The following is an 18641-nucleotide window of genomic DNA, read 5'->3' on the forward strand; positions in this document are numbered from 1 at the left end:
GTGATTTCCCTTCACTTCCTGTCACATATCCAAACAGGAAATTCCTGCAAATTAAGGGAATTCCTTGGGGACCCCCAGCACTAGTGTCTCTATTGGAATATTTTCCCTCTATTACCATCCTGGGGACAACCCAAAATTTGAGATCATCTTTTACTTTCAATTTATAATGGTAAATGGGACAAACCGAGGGAATAAACTTAACGGGAGCACAGACAGCGATAAAAACCTGACAGGGGTTCTAATCCCTCTCCACTCTGTCTAAAACTAAAGTTTTGCCTTTTAGTTGTTTTAACCAGTTAAGGACCAGCCGCTGCAGTTATACTGTGGCAGGTTGGCTCCCCTGGGAGAATTTCCGTAGCTGTACGTTGGCCGGTTTAAGAGCTCTGTGATCCTGAGAGACAGAACGGAGATCTGTCAATGTAAACGGACAGATCTGCTGTTCATACTGATTATGTTCCTTCTACTTCGTTCAGACCCCCCCCAAAACTGTAACCATGTCCCCCTGTCCTATTTATGTGTGTGTGTATATATATATATATATATATATATATATATATATATATATATATATATATATATGTGTGTGTGTGTGTGTGTGTGTGTGTGTGTGTGTGTGTGTACTGATGTATAAGTGCATTTTTGGGTCCGGTTCAAATTCAGGCAAACATTTGTACCTGAACCAGTGAACTAAACCGCTCCAGACTGCAAAACCACAGCCAGACCTGTGTGAGCCCAGCCTAAGGGGGTAGCTCCCATATTCTTATCCAGAGAGCTTCCCTTTTAAAGCAGCAGATGTATTTGTACCACCAAAGTTGCAGGTGCCTGCAGTTGCCAAACTTCATTCAATGGACTCAAGTGCTGATATTTCCCTACAGTTGTTTCAGTTTCTGCCCCCTTCCACAACATAATGAAGTCACTCTCTCATGGTTGGACACATTAGTTATTTGTTTCCACATTAAAGTTGCATGGCACCTTTTGGCATTGTAATGAAGGAGGTCATAAGGTGGAACTGAAAATTCCCATTGTATATCTTGGAACTTGAGTCACCAAGAGCTAGAAATAGCTAAAGTGACTCAACCTGCCAGCAATGCATAAAACAAATGTTTTGGATGAGTTCACCTGAACCTTTTCCCCTATTCAGGGCTAAGTAACAGGTTCACCTAACAAGCCCACCTCCAACTGCATATTCTAACCTTATGTGTGCCAACACCAGAGCCAGGTCGGGCTTGTGCACACAGCAGTTATTGTTGACAGCAAAAGGCTGCGTAACTCCTTTACTTGCAAACGCCTCTTTATATGACCTACTGGGGTTGATTTACCAAAACTGGAGAGCGCAAAATCTGGTGCAGCTCTGCATAGAAACCAATCAGCTTCCAGCTTTTATTGTCAAAGCTCAATTGAACAAGCTGAAGTTAGAAGCCAGTTGCCTACCATACACAGCTGCACCGTATTTTGCACTCTCCAGTTTTAGTAAATCAACCCTACTAAGTTCAAAGAGACACAAAGCAGGTCAAATCAACTGAGGTGGACAGGAATGTGCCCACCTATATTTTTACAAATGATTTTTGGGGCTTTGCTTCTTTAAGATAAAATAAATGAAGGTAAGTATAACGAAAGGGAGGACAGTATTAGGTGAAGTTGTTGACTAGCCCTGCATAGGAAACGCACGGGTTCACTTTATGTGAACAAATTCATTTGCCTTTGAGCTGGGCAACGTTGAGTTTTGTGAGCCAACAGGTACACCAACAGGGATTCAGACCTTGTTTTTCCAGCATTGCTCTGACCATATAATACAGTGATGGTGAACCTTGGCACCCCAGATGTTTTGGCACTACAGTTCCCATGATGTTCAACTACACTGCATGAGCATCATGGGAAATGTAGTTCCAAAACATCACCAAGGTTCGCCATTACTGCTATAATACAAGAACAATTCTCATATTCTTTTCAATTCTCTCAAGCCATTAATAACTTCTAAAACTAGGTTGTAGCTTTGAACATATATATTTCTTAACATCCAGGCTATCCTGAGTATAAATGTATTGCTTGATGCAGCAGCTAGTGGAGTGTCACTGAGTAAGCACTCTAATCGTACTGGTTTAACATCTGATTAACTAGCTGTCAGACTTTAATCCACAAGTGACAGTCCTACCATTCATAAACTGTGCTGTACACAGTTCTACGATTTGGCATCCGCTAAATTATGTCTTTATGCTGTGAAGGACTAATCCCATGTGCCATGCATTAGTCTATTTATAGTCCTTGTCTGCTTCTTGCAAGGGCTCCACTACGACTTTGAGATTTGAGTGTTAGGTGGAGTGGATTACCTTTAAAAAAAAAAATAAAAAAATAAAAACATAAGAAAATAGAACTACAGTCAGATTTCTTCTACGCTCAAAACATGAAAATTACATCTCAAACACTAGCTAGATACTCCATAGGTAGACAATATGCATATTGTGTAACTGTTAAAAAGCTGTAATTTATTAAACATGGTTGTTGATTTACTAAAAGTAGAGAGTGCAAAATCTGGTGCAGCTGTGGCTTTTAACTTCAGCTGGTTCAATTAAGTTGACAAAGAAAAACCTGGAAGCTGACTGGTTTCTATGCAGAGCTGCACCAGTATTTTCACTCTCCAGTTTTAGTAAATCTACCCCATAATCTATTTTAAAGGATAATTTCACCTTTGGGAACATGTTACATGTTACATGTTACATGTTACATGTTCCACCCATTTCCCAATGCTGCAGCCGCTGCTCCATCCGCCCCTTGACAGCAGTACAGGGACAAGATCCCCATACTCGCTGTCACTTTTTGAAATAATCAGAGCTCCGCCCACATGGTTGCATCATGCTTTGTGGCTGCCGGCTTGTATTTATCAATGAACTACCACGTGAAGCACTGTGGTAGTTCACCGATTCTTCCTGTTGGTGTATTTGCTTGCCTGTACAGGATATATGGGCACACAGATACACTGACAGATCTGCAGGAGACCTGCACTTTTTTTTTTACCTGCAAGAAAATGTCAATTATTTAATTTATTTTTTTAAAGTGAACTTATCCTTTAAGCCAATAAGTACTCAAACTAACATTTACCTGAGAGTAGCTCTTCGCTGTTGTCTTTCCGATCATAGATTGAATGGCTCCATTGCACTGAACTGGCTGATGAACTGCCAATACCTAAACCAATGCCAGTCACACCAATGCTAATGGAATCTACACACAGAAATAAAAAAAAAAACGAACATTGTTATTTTAACAAAATACACTCTACAACCTATATTTAGCACAGCAAGAAATATTTATAGCACTGTAGGACATTATGGGTTTCATCATGCTTATCGTTCACATGTATGCCTGCTCATCTTTGAGCCTGCTGGAACTTAGACCAAGTGGAACTGCTCTAAGTGGTGAGTTAAAAAACAGAGTTTAAAACAGGAGGTTATAACAGAGGTCATAGTACCTGTGTAGTGTGAGTACCTGAGTGTTGTCTGAGTAGTGTGTGTGGATCATTAGTACTTGTGTATTGTGTACTGCAAGTGCATGTAGGTCTGCGAGTGGTCTGCAAGTGCGCGTAGTTCTGTGAGTACCTGTGTATTGTCTTGTTGAGTATTAATGTCAGGAAGCTAGTTGTTATGCTAGTTGGTAATTTGGTCAGGGTATAATCCCCAATCCTCATTAAATTTAATAGGTATGATGCCCGGCGGGTGTGGAGAGGCAACTCGTACATGTTGCATGTATGTGCTCCTTGGTCATCCGATCGAGGGTGAATACTGCTGTGCAAAATGTAAGCGTATTGTTTCCCTGGAAGCCCAGGTTCTGAATCTGTGGAAGCAACTGTCAGCCTTGAGAAGACCCTCAACACTAAATGAGAGCCAGTAATGTACACGACAGGTGCCGGCAGGGGCTAGCACAGAGGCGGGTGGAGACAAAGAGGTGCAGGCACTAGGAAAGAGTAGATGGGTGACAGTCAGGAAGGGTAGAGGGGGAGGCCGATCCAGGGCTGGAGAATCCCAATAAGTACACTCTATTGAGTGACATTGGTGAAACGAGTCAGGGACCAGCACTGCTGGAGCTTAGGGACTCTCCTAGCTGCCGGGGGAAGAACTCCAGTGAGAGTGGGGGGAAGGGAAAGGATAGACAGATTCTGGTGGTAGGGGACTCAATTCTTAGAAGGACAGAGAGGCCAATCTGTAACAAAGACCTGAAGTGCCGAACAGTATGTTCTCTACCGGGCGATTGGATTTGGCCCATCACGGATCTGGTGGACAGATTACTGGGAGGGGCTGGGGAAGACCCAGCTGTCATGGTGCATGTTGGCACCAATGACAAAGTCAGAGGCAGATGTAGTGTCTAAAGAACCATTTTAGGGACTTAGGAGCTAAATTGAGGAAAAGGACCTCCAAGGCAGTATTCTCAGGAATACTACCGGTACATTGAGCCACACCAGAAAGGTAGAGGAAGATTAGGGAATTAAACAAGTGGCTGAACAGCTGGTGTAGTAAGGAGGGGTTTGGGTTCCTGGAGGACTGGGCCGACTTCTCAGTCGATGACCAGTACTATAGAAGGGACAGACTGCACCTAAATGAGGAGGGTACAGATCAGCTGGGAATGAAGATGGTCAAAAAGTTAGAGGGGTTTTTAAACTAGGCGCTGAGGTGGGAGGGTCCAGAGGTAGAGAGATAGTCAGTGTGAACATATTCCAGATGATAGTATTGGGGGCATTAATGGTAGGTTGACCAAAGCACATAAACCCAAGGTAAGTTTAGTAGGAAGTCCTAGTTGCAATCTCAGGACACCCAATAAGAGGCTAATATGCAACCGGTCTAAACTACGTGGCATGTTCACCAATGCCAGGAGCCTGACAGACAAGATGGGAGAACTAGAGATACTGTTGTACGAGGAGGATTTGGATTTTGTGGGAATTTTAGAGACCTGGTTCAACAGCCCTCATGATTGGCTGGCAAACATTCAAGGGTATACCCTTTATTCGCAAGGATAGAGAGTGTAAAAAAGGGGGAGGGGTATGCCAATATATCAAGTGAATGTGAGAGATGACATCACTAAGGGAGCTAGGGAGGAGGTGTAATCCTTGTGGGTAGAGCTCCAAAAGGGATGAAGCTAAGGGGAAACTAATACAGGGAGTATGCTATAGGCCCCCTAACCTGAGGGAGGAAGGGGAGACAGATCTCCTATCACAATTTGGATTAGCAACAAGGATGGGAAGTGTTATCATAATGGGGGATTTTAACTCTCCAGACAGACTTGGCGGAGGGAACTACGCATTAATCTAAGGCTCACCAGTTCCTAAATGTCTTGCAGGACAATTTTACTAGTCAGATGGTTGATGCACCAACTAGAAATAAAGCGTTACTGGACCTACTGATTACCAACAATACAGACATGATCACAGATGTGGAAATACGGGCAATTTAGATAACAGCAATTACAGGTCAATTGGCGTCAGTGTAAATCACACAAATAGGAAACATAAGGAGAATACAAAGACACTGAATTTCAAAAGAGCCAGCTTCCCTAAACTACGAACCTTGCTAGAAGGCATAAATTGGCATAAAATCTTAGGAACAAAGAACATGGAGGAGAGATGGGTTTGCTTTAAGAGCATATTAAATAAGGGCATTAGCCAATGCATCCCATAATAAATTTAAAAGAGCGAACAAAAGTCCTGTATGGCTTAACTCCAATGTAAAAATGCATATAAAAGCAAAGGAGAAATATATATAAAATATATTTAATATAAAATATAAGAATATAAAAGCAAAGGAGAAATGCATATAAAAGCAAAGGCCTTCAAAAAATACAAGGTTGAGGGATCATCCTCATCAGCATTCAGACTTTATAAAGAATGCAACAAGAAATGTAAGGGTGCAATAAGGACGGCTAAGATAGAACATGAAAGACACATAGCAGAGGAGAGCAAAAAAATCCCAAGAAATTCTTTAAGTATACAAACAGTAAAAAAGGGAGGACAGACCATATTGGCCCCATAAAGAATGAGGAAGGACATTAATAAATCACCGGGACCATATGGCTTGCACCCGAGGGTACTTGGGGAACTCAGTGACGTAATTGCCAGACTATTGTTCCTAATTTTTACTGACAGTCTACTGACTGGAATGGTACCAGTTGATTGGAAAAAAGCCAATGAAGCACCAATATTTAAAAAGGGCCCAAAATACATCCCTGGGAATTACAGACCAGTTAGCCTAACATCAATAGTATGTTAACTCTTGGAGGGGATGATGAGGGACTATATACAAGATTTTAGTAATGAGAACGGTATCATTAGCAGTAATCAGCATGGATTCATGAAGCATGGATTCATGAAGAATCATTCTTGCCAAACCAATCTATTAACCTTCTATGAGGAGGTGAGTTCCCATCTAAATAAAGGAAGGCCCGTAGATGTGATGTATCTGGATTTTGCAAAAGCATTTGACACAGCTCCCCATAAACGTTTACTGTACAAAAAAAGGTCAGTTTGCACGGACCATAGGGTGAATACATGGATTGAAAACTGAACTCACCCTTGTAGCCAGAGGGTGGTGATAAATGGAGAGTACTCGGAATGGTCAGGGGTGGGTAGTGGGGTCCCCCAGCAGGGGCGTAACTATAGGGGGTGCAGCAGTCGTGACCGCAACTGGGTCCTGTGATGCAGGGGGCCCATGCAGCCCCCTCTACATATGGCCGGCAGCAGCATAGGCAGCTAGGGGTACCAGTGCACCATGCACACGGGTGGCTGGAGGTGGAGGGTGACTAGCAGAGCTCCATGCTCCACTATCGCACTGGCTGCTCTTTAGTTGTGCATTCCCCGCATGACCCGTGTCCTCGGCCGGCTCCTCAGAGTACCCCTCTCCTGCTCCATCATTGCCGCTCAGTGCGATGTCTGTTCTCCCCAGCCAGGGACCCTTTCTCACATGGGGACAGGGACCCCTTCTCACCTGGGGGCAGGAACTTCTTCTGCCCTGGAGAAAAGGACCTCATCTCTTCTGGGGACAGGAACCCCATCCTGCCTAGGGACATTCCCCCAATGGGGCACTAAAAATGTAAAAAATTTAAAAAAATAAATAAAATAAAAAACTACTGATACCAGTGGTGGAACTACAGAGCTCACAAAGGTCATACCTGTGACCCCGCCCTGGAGTTCCAGCGCCGGACTTGGAGGGAAGGGCCCTGGCTGGGGTTCAGGGGGGCCCTTCATGGTTTCTTGCATCGGGGCCCTGAAGGTTCTAGTTACGCCACTGTCCCTCAGGGTTCTGTGCTGGGACCAATCCTATTTAATTTGTTCATAAACGACCTGGAGGATGGGGTAAACGGTTCAATCTCTGTATTTGCTGACGATACTAAGCTAAGCAGGGCAATAACTTCTCCGCAGGATGTGGAAACCTTGCAAAAAGATCTGAACAAATTAATGGGGTGGGCAACTACATGGCAAATGAGGTTCAATGTAGAAAAATGTAAAATAATGCATTTGGTGGCAAAAATATGAATGCAATATATACACGGGGGGGGGGGGACCTCTGGGGGAATCTAGGATGGAAAAGGACCTGGGGGTCCTAGTAGAAGATAGGCTCAGCAATGCCAAGCGGATCAACTCCAGAGATAAAATGATAATTCTCCCGCACTATAAGACTCTGGTCCAGCCACACCTGGAGTATGCTGTCCAGTTCTGGGCACCAGTCCTCAGGAAGGATGTATTGGAAGCGAGTACAAAGAAGGGCAACAGCAGCTAATAAAGCGTCTGGAAGGTGGCAACCTATGTTTACTCTAATGGGAACTTTATTGGCATCTAGGTGTCACTTTGATCCTAGAAAACTGGCTCTGTTCTTTTCAAATGCTAATGAAAGAACATATGTGCATGACTGACATAGAATACTATATTTTTAATAACCCAGAATTAAACTACATCTACAGTTACACTACTTCTACAGATCACATCACATCTTGCTAAGGCAAAACGATCCTACGCTTACATTTTCGTTACAGCGCTGAGTGGGTGACCCATAGACCATGGATATGCCTCATTTATCTAAGTAAAATACTATGTGTATGTTGAAAATGCATTAAATAATTGTGAAATTTTTCAAAACATACCAGGACTAGGGGTTGTTTTTAAATATTTACCTTGAGTTGTCCTTTAAACAACATTGATATCAACAACTTGTGCCCATTCTGATCTGTCCATTCTGGTGCATTGGGTCAAGACAGCCTAATCATCTTGAATGGGCTGCCAAGGCACCAGAGTTGACAGAAATTTGTTTTCTGACGTAGTGTACCACCACAATGTCTGGTAGTAAATTCTTGTGTGTTACTGTGCACTGCAATGCTGGTGCATTGGGTTCCATTCAGGATGAATGGCACTGTAATGCATCAATGCATGTAGGGTGCATTGCTGAAATACGGTGCTGAGTCCAGCCTAAGAGCCATAGAGGCACTGCACTGCCAAAAATTCCTCATGCATGATTCTTGGTCCTTTGTGGTGTGTTAGGAAGCCCATGTGGTGACTGCTGTAAAACACGCATGCCTTAAGAAGTGTACTCCATGTTGTACAGGGTTAGTAAACATTACCTATTTCATCAGACCCTCTCCTTTGGCGAAGTAGATTTGGGTGGTCTAAATTTACAAATGATCTTCCCAGGGGGTTATCTGGCTAAAAAATACAAAGCACAATAAAGTCAATGGAACATTTAACATTTTAAAGAAGAACTCTGCTAGGTATGATTTGCATTTTCATTGCCCATATGACCAGTTGTATGCTGTAAATAAAACAATTTGTTTATGGGCCACTATCCCTCCCATAATCATGTGTAAAAGATTTAAAGAACTGGGTATGTGTATGGCCACTGCTCAGTGTCTTGTTGTTGAGTAGGTTTGAACAAGAAAAAAAAAAAGCAGAGGGGTTGATAACAAGCCCGACACATTTTTACAGTGTCAGACACTGGACTAACACCTGCTAAATGCTTATACATGTCCTCACTCACAAAATCCTGTTCCTATTTTAATGAATCAAGCATGAGATCACAAATATGGCAGGACATAATAAGCACAACATGCGCATGTTTGTAAAGAAGACAATCCAGATGAGAAAGCAGGAATAAAAAGGGACACACATGCACACACATTCATGTTTGGAGAATCTAAGGACATCAGCTGAGGGTTGGGGACCTGCCAACCTGTAAAACTTCAATAAATTTGCCTAAGGATAGCCCTGTGGATAGCCCTGTGTGAACAATCCCTCTACAAGTCAAAAGTTAAGAAGTTTAAAAGATTCCAAAATTTCTTTGGGATTCAAATGAATCAATGGGGTTGATTTACGAAAGGCAAATCCACTTTGCACTGCAAGTGAACTGAAAGTGCACTTGAAAGTGCAGTCGCTGTAGATCTGAGCGGAAGATCTGAAATGAGGGGAAGCTCTGCTGATTTTATTATTCAATCATATGCAAGCTAAAATGCTGTTTTTTATTTTACTTGCATGTCCCCCTCAGATCTAAAGCGACTGCACTTCCAAGTGCACTTGTAGTGCAAAATGGATTTGCCTTTAGTAAATCAACCCCAATGTCTCTCTTGGGATAGAAAGGTCCAAATTAGTTGTGTTAAAAAATGTATAGCCATATGTCTTCACCATGCATAGAGAGCCTATTGGCCACTGTGGAAAAGGGAACCAATCCCAAGCACCGTTTTACCCAGAATGCTCGGGATAGTCTTCTATTTAAAGTGTAAACTTTCTTGGTTTTAAAGTGGGGAAGGATTACAACCACTGCCCAGTTTTACTGCTATGTGCGGTTCTGTTAGAAAGATTTATCCTCAATTACTGTCACAGTGGTTATACTATACAGAAAGTAAGGCAAAATCAGCAACAGAGACACAGGTAGCAATACAAAACTGACAGGGGAGACAGTTTTTTCTTTAAAGAAAAAAAATGTTTTTCTTAGTACCATAGTTATCGGCGTATAACACGCACCTTAATTTTAAGAGGGAAGTTTTAGGGGAAAAAAATCTTTGTAGAAAAATAGGGGTCAGTGCCCATCTGCAGACCCACCAGTGCCCATCAATGCATCCTGATCAGTGCCCATCTGTAGCCTCCGCCAGATTACACAGAGCGAGCATCTCCTGTTTACTCAGCGGACACTGTAATACGAAGTCCCGCCTCCTGGATCAGCTCCTATGATAGACATAACACTGGTCCAATGCCCGGACATGTGATGTCTATCATAGGAGCCAGTCCAGAAGGCAGGACTTTGTATTACAGTGGCCGTGGAGTAAACAGGAGATCCTCGCTCTGTGTAATCCGGCAGAGACACCTCCCCCCCCCCCCCCCCTTCCCTCCGAGGTAGCCCAGGTAAAATATCAGCTCATAACACGCACACATGATTTGCCCACTATTTTCAGGGGGGAAAAGTGTGTGTTATACGCCAATATGGTAATTATTTTACAGATGTGTTATACTTAAACTTCCTTCCATATCTTACATTTGGTTGTGTCTAAGAATTACAACTTAAAAGAGAAGTATGGAAACTTTTTTTTTTTAAATCATACTTACCTAGGTGGATGCAGCATCAGTCCAATGATGCATCTGTCCCCCGCTGGCTTTAAAGCTGAGAAACGAGCGATCAAACACCGCTGATTGCTCAGTTCTCAGAGCATCCTGAGCAGAGCTGGTGACTGTGAGTTTGGCTCTCTAAGAGGCTGAGCGGAGTGCTGCCAAGGCAGGTGGGCAGATCCCAAAGATATGATTGCGATCTTTCCCAAGCCTGGACCAGCTCTGAGACATGAAAACAGGTCACAGGAGGGCAGAATGAACTGCACTCTTGTGATCCACAGGAGAAGTACAGCCAAATGAGCGTTGGCTGTGCTTCTCCTTTAAAGGAGCACTAAAGTTCTGCTGTTTGCTACGTTCAGGCAGTTTTTTTTATTGCAGAAGAGACATGCAATAAAATACACTTACCTGCCTATTTGCAGTATCCCTAGGCATGTACTGTAAACTGACCTGCACAGCGCAGATTAGCTTACAGCTTACACATGTGCAGGAGTGGCGTCATCATGCTCTAACCAATGAAGCTGGCTAAAAACCAGCACAGGGGAAAAGATCCTGGTGAGGGTCGGGACAGCTGGAAGAAAGGTAAGTATAAACTGCCTTTAGTGCAGCTTTAAAATGGAACTAAACCCATCAATTTAAAGCACAACAGTTATATTTAAGGCATGTTGTGAATAACTGTCACAGGTGATTGTGCTCTCAACCAATAGGTTGGGCCATCAAATGGTTGATGTCAAAGCTGATCACATGGGCAGAACCATAGCAACTGCAGATCAAACAGAGGCTAAGGTGGCAGCTTCCTTTCCTGCAAAGGATAAATAGGTTTAGTTCCACTTTAATGAAATCCAAAGTGTTGTACTTCCAGCTTAACGGGACAATCTTTGTATACTACGCAACACCTACTTCATGGCACTGTCAACATTCTGTAGCTTTTTACAGTGTGTTTAGTGTGAGATCCATGAAAGCATTTGAGGACTATCCTCCATGTGTGAGCACATGAAGCACACCATCACAAACACACACTGGAGATAGAATGCAGAATTCACAATATGTTTTATATGAAAAACCTACACAGCATATCCCCAGCTCTCAATTCTTAAACAGCTCCTGAAATACACAAAGAAAGAAAAAAAAAAGACACTTGGGAAAAACCACTTTAGCTAAAATGTAACAATAAGCTGAAGCAAATCATTTCAGTAAATGTTCAGTTTAGTGTCCGGGTCAGTTTTATGACTGCTGCATTCATTCAGGTTCTTGGACATGATGTATGACTGGAATAAAACCCACTGTGCCCTAAAAAGTGCCAAGTGAAACCAATCAGTGAACTGGCAATGTTATCCGGCAAATACTCCATATGTGACACAATCTTCACTTGGTTTACGTTAATAGGAGTTATCTGCAGCAACAATTCAGATAACACTGCACAGGGACCCTGGTAGTATACTTCCCAAAGTCTTTATAAATTCTCTCTGCCCCCTGCATTATCAGATTTTTAAGCATTCAGGAAGGCTTGAATATGAGTGGTGACATTAAGAAACATGTCCGTAGTGACATAAAAAAAAAAAAAGAGCCTGCAGTGAGCTGTTTGGGATGGAGAGGTGCCTGGATGGAGCTCTGGTGGAATGAGAAGGTTGTAGTGCCTCCTGAATGCATTTTCAAGTCTTCATTTTAAATGTGGAGTTCAATGTACTATTAAGTTTTTTTTTTTTAATACATTTATACACTTTTATAATTCAGCTATCACTAACCCTGTTGGCAGTCTATAACCTAGTCTGACTAATAGTACCATAAAACTCCTTTCTACAGAAAGTTACCCATCCTAAAACCCTCAATAAGCAAAGTGGATCTCTCAAGTAGCACATATTACTCTATTGAGCAATACAAGTAGCAGAACTGTAGTGTTTAGCTCTACTGCCCATGCTGACAGTAGCTAGTGTGTATAAAGTGTGTACCCATTTGACTGCAGAATGGACCAAATATACATAATATCTTTATTGTTACCATTTGTCTCTGTGATCCAGGTAAGTAGTGGTATTCTGTATCTGATGTACCGATAGGTGGAAGCAGATTATTTCGGTTGAATGGAACTGGGGAGCAGGGCAGCTGGTCATTTGCAGTTTGACTGTCCTCAACAAAACATAAAGAAATTTGTTTTAACTAGAAGTTCAACTAATATTTTCATCCGAATAATTTAAAGTGGTGTTCCACAGAAAAAAAAAATAAAATCATTAAAATTCCTAAAAAAATAAAAAAAAACATTTTTTTTTTTTTTTTTTTTTTAACTCACCTCTAAATGCCTGTTGCTAGGGGGTCCCTGGTAGTCTGCCTCCTACAGTGCCTGGGCTGGTGACATCACTTCCCCATTAGCACAGGAAGGGCTCAGCTCTCGCTCCCTCCCTCTTGTCAGTCATCTGGGACAAGTGACAGGTCCCAGATGACTGCGCGGCCAATCACGGCGCCCAGTGCCCACAGTCAGAATGCCGGTGCCGCTGAGTGGAAGGGGGAACAAGTGGGGCTTCATTCCCCCGCATCGCTGGACCCCGGGACAGGTAAGTGTCCGATTATTAAAAGTCAGCAGCTGCAGTATTTGTAGCTGCTGACTTTTAATTATTTTTTTTAAGGGGGAACACCTCTTTAAGATTAGGATTAGTTATATTATTCTACACCAAAAAAGCAAAAACTACATTAAGGAAGAAAAGACTTCTAGGGCCTATTCACACCACTGTGCAGAACGCACCTTATATGCATTGGCTGCACTCTGTGCCATTCATTTTAAATGGCACCCCCAATGCACCTCCATAATGCACCTGCATTGCAGTGCACTGCAACACATGGTAACACATTACTGCATGTTGCAATGTCATACCTCCCAACTTTTTGAGATGGGAATGAGGGACCATCAGCAAAAGTATGCAGGCATAGGACACACCCCTTGTCACTCCCCCTTAAAGGAGAATTGTTCAAAAAAACAAGATTGGTTGAACCCACAAATGCTTTTTTACTACTATTCCTTTTATATTGGCTTATGGAATTTACAATTGCAGCAATTTAGAAATCAGATGAAAGGTTTAGCGCTGGAAAACACATTTTGAAAGATAAAAAGTGCATTTTATATACATCTATATAGATCAGACCAAAATGAGGGACAAATGAGAAGGAATAAGGGACAGAGGGACATTGCTCCAAATCAGGGACAGTCCATCGAAATCAGGGACCGTTGGGAGCTATGCAATGTGCTGGCAAAAATGCAGTTGGTCCGATTGTTGTTATACAGGATTTATATAGCACCAACAGTCTGTGCATTGCTTTACAAAATAACGACGACAGCACAGTTACAATACAGTTCAATACAGGAGGATTAGGAGGACCCTGCCCATGGAGCTTAAGATTTAAAAGGGAGGAGGAGGCGGTACAAACTGTAACAGCTGTGGGGAATGAGCTTCTTGAAGGTGGTCCACATACAGTTTTTAGGTTAATAATAAAGGGTTATTTTAGGGTAAGGTACCTGGTCTGAGAAGTAAGTCTGGCTTTAAGAGGCCCTAACTGTGAGAGATTATTCTACTACTTGCCTTAACTGCTTGCCGACCAGCCACCATTGTTATATGGCAGCAGGTTGGCTCTCCTACCTGAATAGCCCTAGCTGTAGTAGCATGGCCGCGGGTGGAGTGGACTCGATGTCCGCGGGTGACCCGTAATCGCCTAGTAGAGAGACAGAATGGTAATCTGCCTTTGTAAACAAGGCAAATCCCTGTTCTGACAGGGGACATGACAGAGATCTACTGTTCCCAGTGATCGGGAACAGTGATCTCTGTCATGTCCCTAGCAGCCCACCCCCCCCCCCCCCTACAGTTAGAACACACCCGAGAACACAGTTAACCCCTTGATCGCTTCCTAGTGTTAACCCCTTCCCTGCCAGTGACATTTTTAGATTGATCAGTGCATTTTTATAGCACTGATCAATGTAATGATGTCACGGATTCCCAAAAAGTGTAATTTGGGGTCAGATTTTTCCACCGCAATGTTGCAGTCCTGCTAAAAATTGCAGATCGCCGCCATTACTAGTAAAAACAATAAAAAAAGTCCCTAAATCTATCCCGATAACTTTTGCGCAAACCAATCAATATATGCCTATTGGGATATTTTTACCAAAAATATGTAAAAGAAAATATATCAGCCTAAACTGATGAATAAATGTTTTTAAATTTTGTTTTTGTTGGATATGTATTAGAGCAAAATAGTCGCTTTTTGTTTGTAGCGAAAAACCGCAGAGGTGATTAAATACCACCAAAAGAAAGCTCTATTTGTGGGAAAAAGGACGAATTTTGTTTGGGTACAGTGTCGCACAACCGTACAATTGTCAGTTAAAGCGACGCAGTGCTGCATCTCAAAAAATGGCCTGGTCATTAAGGGGGCAAATCCTTCCGGAGCTGAAGTGGTTAAACCAAAAAAGGAAATAGTACAGGAAAAAAGCAAATTATGCCAATTGGACAGCAGATCCCAGTAACCTAAATACGTACAGTCGTGTTCCCCTGATGACTTCTTCCATTTTTGGTGTCCCAGACCTGGAATTATTAGGGTTATTATTGATTGGGTGTAGAGTTCGTGGAGGGTTACGCCGTCTTGCTGAAGGGACGTTATGAGACAATGAAGAGGTACTGTGTTCTAGTGGTCGGCCTGGTCGGGGTTTCCCAGACATTACAGCAGCAGAAGTTGGTCTAATGTTTGGCTTGTCTTCAGAATCTCTATAAAAAGGACATATAAATCAGGATTACAACGCGCACGTCTACAATGCATTCACATACTCTACATTAAAAAGTGTTTGATTTTAGGTACCTTTTTCATATAAAAGTATTAATATGGATTAACTAGTAACCCTGCTCACCTTTATCATGTTAATTATCTTCCCATGCTACGTAGTTTATCGTTGCTTCTTTCTTCTTGGCAGCCCTTATGTGTTTCCTGGCTGGGGCGTATTACGGCAGTGAAAATGTCTTTGCTGCCCAAATTACTATATCTATATAGAGTGCTCCCGGTTACAGTCCCTACATATTTCCATAACACTATACAAAGCAGGACTCTCAAATATATTTGGGGTAATACTAGACCTAGAATTTCTAAGACGGTCCTCTTTCGGCATAAGCTTCAAGGAGGGCTGGGAATACCATATTTCAAACACTATTACTATGCCGCTCAGTTATCACAAATGACCCTCTACCACGCTGAATCTGAAATTCCACTATGGGTCAGCTTAGAGGCAGTAGAGGCGCATCCTATTTCCGTCTCCAATATGCTTTGGCTCCCCCCCCGGGAGTGTAAAACCCTTATTAACCCTATCACAAGTCATTCCCTTAAAATTTGGCATAAGCTATGTACTCCTTTTAAATTTTTGTCCCCACATCTCCCCCTATTATCATTCTTAGGTCACCCAAACTTTATGCCAGCCTGCATGGAGCCAGGCGCCTTTTCAGCCTGGTCACATGCACGCCTTACTCGGGTATGTGATCTTTTTCGGGGAACCTCTCTCATTCCATTCCCTGACTTACAGGCACAGACACAACTACCCCACAAAGAATGCTTCCGTTACTTGCAGATAGCTCACTTCTTCCAAACCCATATCAAAATGGGCCACAATCTTAGATCTATGTCTCAATTTGAGTCTATATGTTCCTCTGATCCGCATGCCCCGGGCACCATTTCATACCTCTATTCTTACCTCTCCACCGCATCTGAAGACCTTCCGAGTTATGCTAAAGCATGGGCCACTGATTTAACACTTAATCTTGACGCAGAGTCGTGGTCCACCATATGGACTAACACTAAGAACTCCTCACAAAATGTGGTAGCTTCTGAAGCGAACTATAAGGTCCTGATGCGGTGGTACCTAGTCCCCTCTAGAATTGCCAAGTATGTGCCAAACTATTCACCAGACTGCTTTAGAGGTTGCAAAGACCGGGGTACCCACCTCCACATCTGGTGGACCTGTCCCACCGTAACAAATTTTTGGTCTTTAATCTTTCATATATTAACCACACTATTTCATCGCCCCGTGGATCCTGATCCTAAAATAGCACTGTTGAATTGGCTACCACTAAATTTCACCAAACCCCAAATTCGACTTTCCCTCCAAATATTGACTGCAGCTAAGCAAACGATAGCAAGAGCCTGGAGGACACCTACTTTACATGTAGCTGAGACCAAACACAGAGTTACACAGGCGATGATACATGCGAAAATAGAAGCGGTAACGTTGGACAAAATCCCACTGTTTACTAGAATTTGGCAGCCATGGGTAGACAATTTTTTGCCTAAGGACTTTGACACACGCCTTATGGCTCCTTAGTTTAAAATGATCAGTGTTTTGGGGCTTGTGGTTCCCCTGGGTCCGCCGACCATGCTTTTCCTTCTCTCCTTCCTTTCCCTTACTCTGTCACAACTTTGCCCTCTCTCTCTATGACCTTATTTCCTCCTTCTCTTTCCTCTCTTTTTCTATCCCTGTATTTTCTTTTTCCCATTCTCTCTTTTTTCTATGTTGGGTAAAATACCTTAAGCAACGCTGTTCTCCTTCACTACTACCCCGAGTAGGGACTGGAGCTCTGGGTAAAAATGTCTACGGGTTTCTTTTTCCCTACCGACAATAGTTGGCCTAGTTTCATTTGGCCCCCCCTTCCATTGTTTTGACTTTTGTTTACCCTATTCATATGGGAAGTAGGGGCTGATCCTGTGCCTATATCGAGTTATTTACATTTACAATGCTTAAGTAACAGCGTATCTGATCATCTTTCGTTGCTGTTTTTATTGTAAACTGTTCAGTTTATTTTACTGTACCCTGCCTGATTCCTTAATAAAATATTTGAAAAGAAAAGTATTAATATGATTGTTTTCACTATGTAGCTTATTACAGTATGTGGGTATGCCAGGAAGTTTTTAGAATGTGGGAGGAAACCCGAGCACTTGAAAGAAGACCATAGCCTCTAGTGTCTGTGAAAGGAGATGCCTCCAGGATTGAATGCTGTAAGCCTTCATAGTGGCTAATCTATGTAATAATATTCCCAACAGTATGTATGCAACATGCAAAAAACAAGCTATAATGTACCCCTCATAACAACTTTAAGGCTACTTTCACACTGAGGAGCTTTACAGGCACTATAGCACTAAAAATAACGCCTGTTAAGCGCCACTTCTCTCAATCCAGTGTGAAAGCCCAAGAGCTTTCACACTGGAGCAGTGCGCTGGCAGAACGCTGGAAAAAGTCCTGTACAGATCTTTGAGGCTCTGTAGAACACCGCTCCTAAAGCTCCCCTGTCCATTGAAATAGGCGCTTTTAACCCTTTTTCAGCCATTAGTGGGGGATAAAAGCGCTCCGCTAGTGGCCAAAAAGCGCTGCAAAATCGTTGGTAAAGTGCCGCTAAAAATAGTGCCGCTTTACCGCTGACGCACGCCCGCCCTAGTGTGAAAGTGCCCTTAGGGCAGTGATGGCGAACCTTGGCACTCCAGATGTTTTGGAACTACAATTCCCAGGATACTCATCTACACTGCAGAGTGCATGAGCATCATGGGAAATGTAGTTCCAAAACATCTGGGGTGCCAAGGTTCGCCATCACTGCCTTAGGGTATCTGAATCTAAAAACAAAAATGTTATATATATTGCAGCTTACCATTTTTCTTATATGTGGTGGCTACATTAGTTTTCTTTTTGACTAAGTTCACATTGATGCGATTTGACATGTCAAATCACATTCCAAATTAGCAGAAATTGCTGGCAATGACACCGTACGAATAGGTGCAACGCTGCATTTGCGGTGCCGCACCAATTCACAAATGTAGTTTCTGTACTACGGCTTCGGGAGCAATTTCAATAGACATCTGTGCAGGAACCCTCACAGATTTCTCTGAAATCACCCCCTGAAGTCGGACTAATATACGGGTATAAAATCGTGCGAGTTCAGCTGAACTTGCACGATTTCAATCGCACCGTCAGTGTGAGCCTAGGCTTTAAGGCTTTTTCCCCGTTTATTTCCACCTGGTGATCTGGCCAGTAACAGACCTACTGTCTAAAACAGGGTACACAGCTTTTTTTTTTTTTCAT

The 18641-nt window shown here is 42.7% G+C and overlaps 1 protein-coding gene across 5 annotated transcripts in view; it reads right to left on the minus strand.

Moving 5' to 3' along the window:
• Positions 1 to 883: 883 nt before the first annotated feature.
• The window catches only part of FAM149B1 (family with sequence similarity 149 member B1), a 56284-nt gene continuing 38526 nt past the window's right edge, over positions 884 to 18641 (minus strand). For 2 of the 5 annotated variants that reach the window (XM_077454396.1, XM_077454395.1), the window contains 5 exons: positions 15073 to 15297; positions 12557 to 12677; positions 8590 to 8671; positions 3097 to 3216; positions 884 to 2327 (listed from right to left, as the gene is read on the minus strand). In XM_077454396.1, the coding sequence (XP_077310522.1) occupies positions 2254 to 2327; positions 3097 to 3216; positions 8590 to 8671; positions 12557 to 12677; positions 15073 to 15297 (622 nt within the window). In that variant the 3' untranslated portion in view covers positions 884 to 2253. Of the gene's footprint in view, positions 2328 to 3096; positions 3217 to 8589; positions 8672 to 11626; positions 11663 to 12556; positions 12683 to 15072; positions 15298 to 18641 lie in introns of those variants that run through there. The other 3 variants (XR_013262736.1, XR_013262738.1, XR_013262737.1) reach the window with 3 other exon arrangements.

The sequence above is a fragment of the Lithobates pipiens genome, unplaced genomic scaffold, assembly GCF_037356315.1.
Source record: "Lithobates pipiens isolate NorthernLeopardFrog02 unplaced genomic scaffold, aLitPip1_a1.2 Scaffold_25, whole genome shotgun sequence".
Lineage (NCBI taxonomy): Eukaryota > Metazoa > Chordata > Amphibia > Anura > Ranidae > Lithobates > Lithobates pipiens.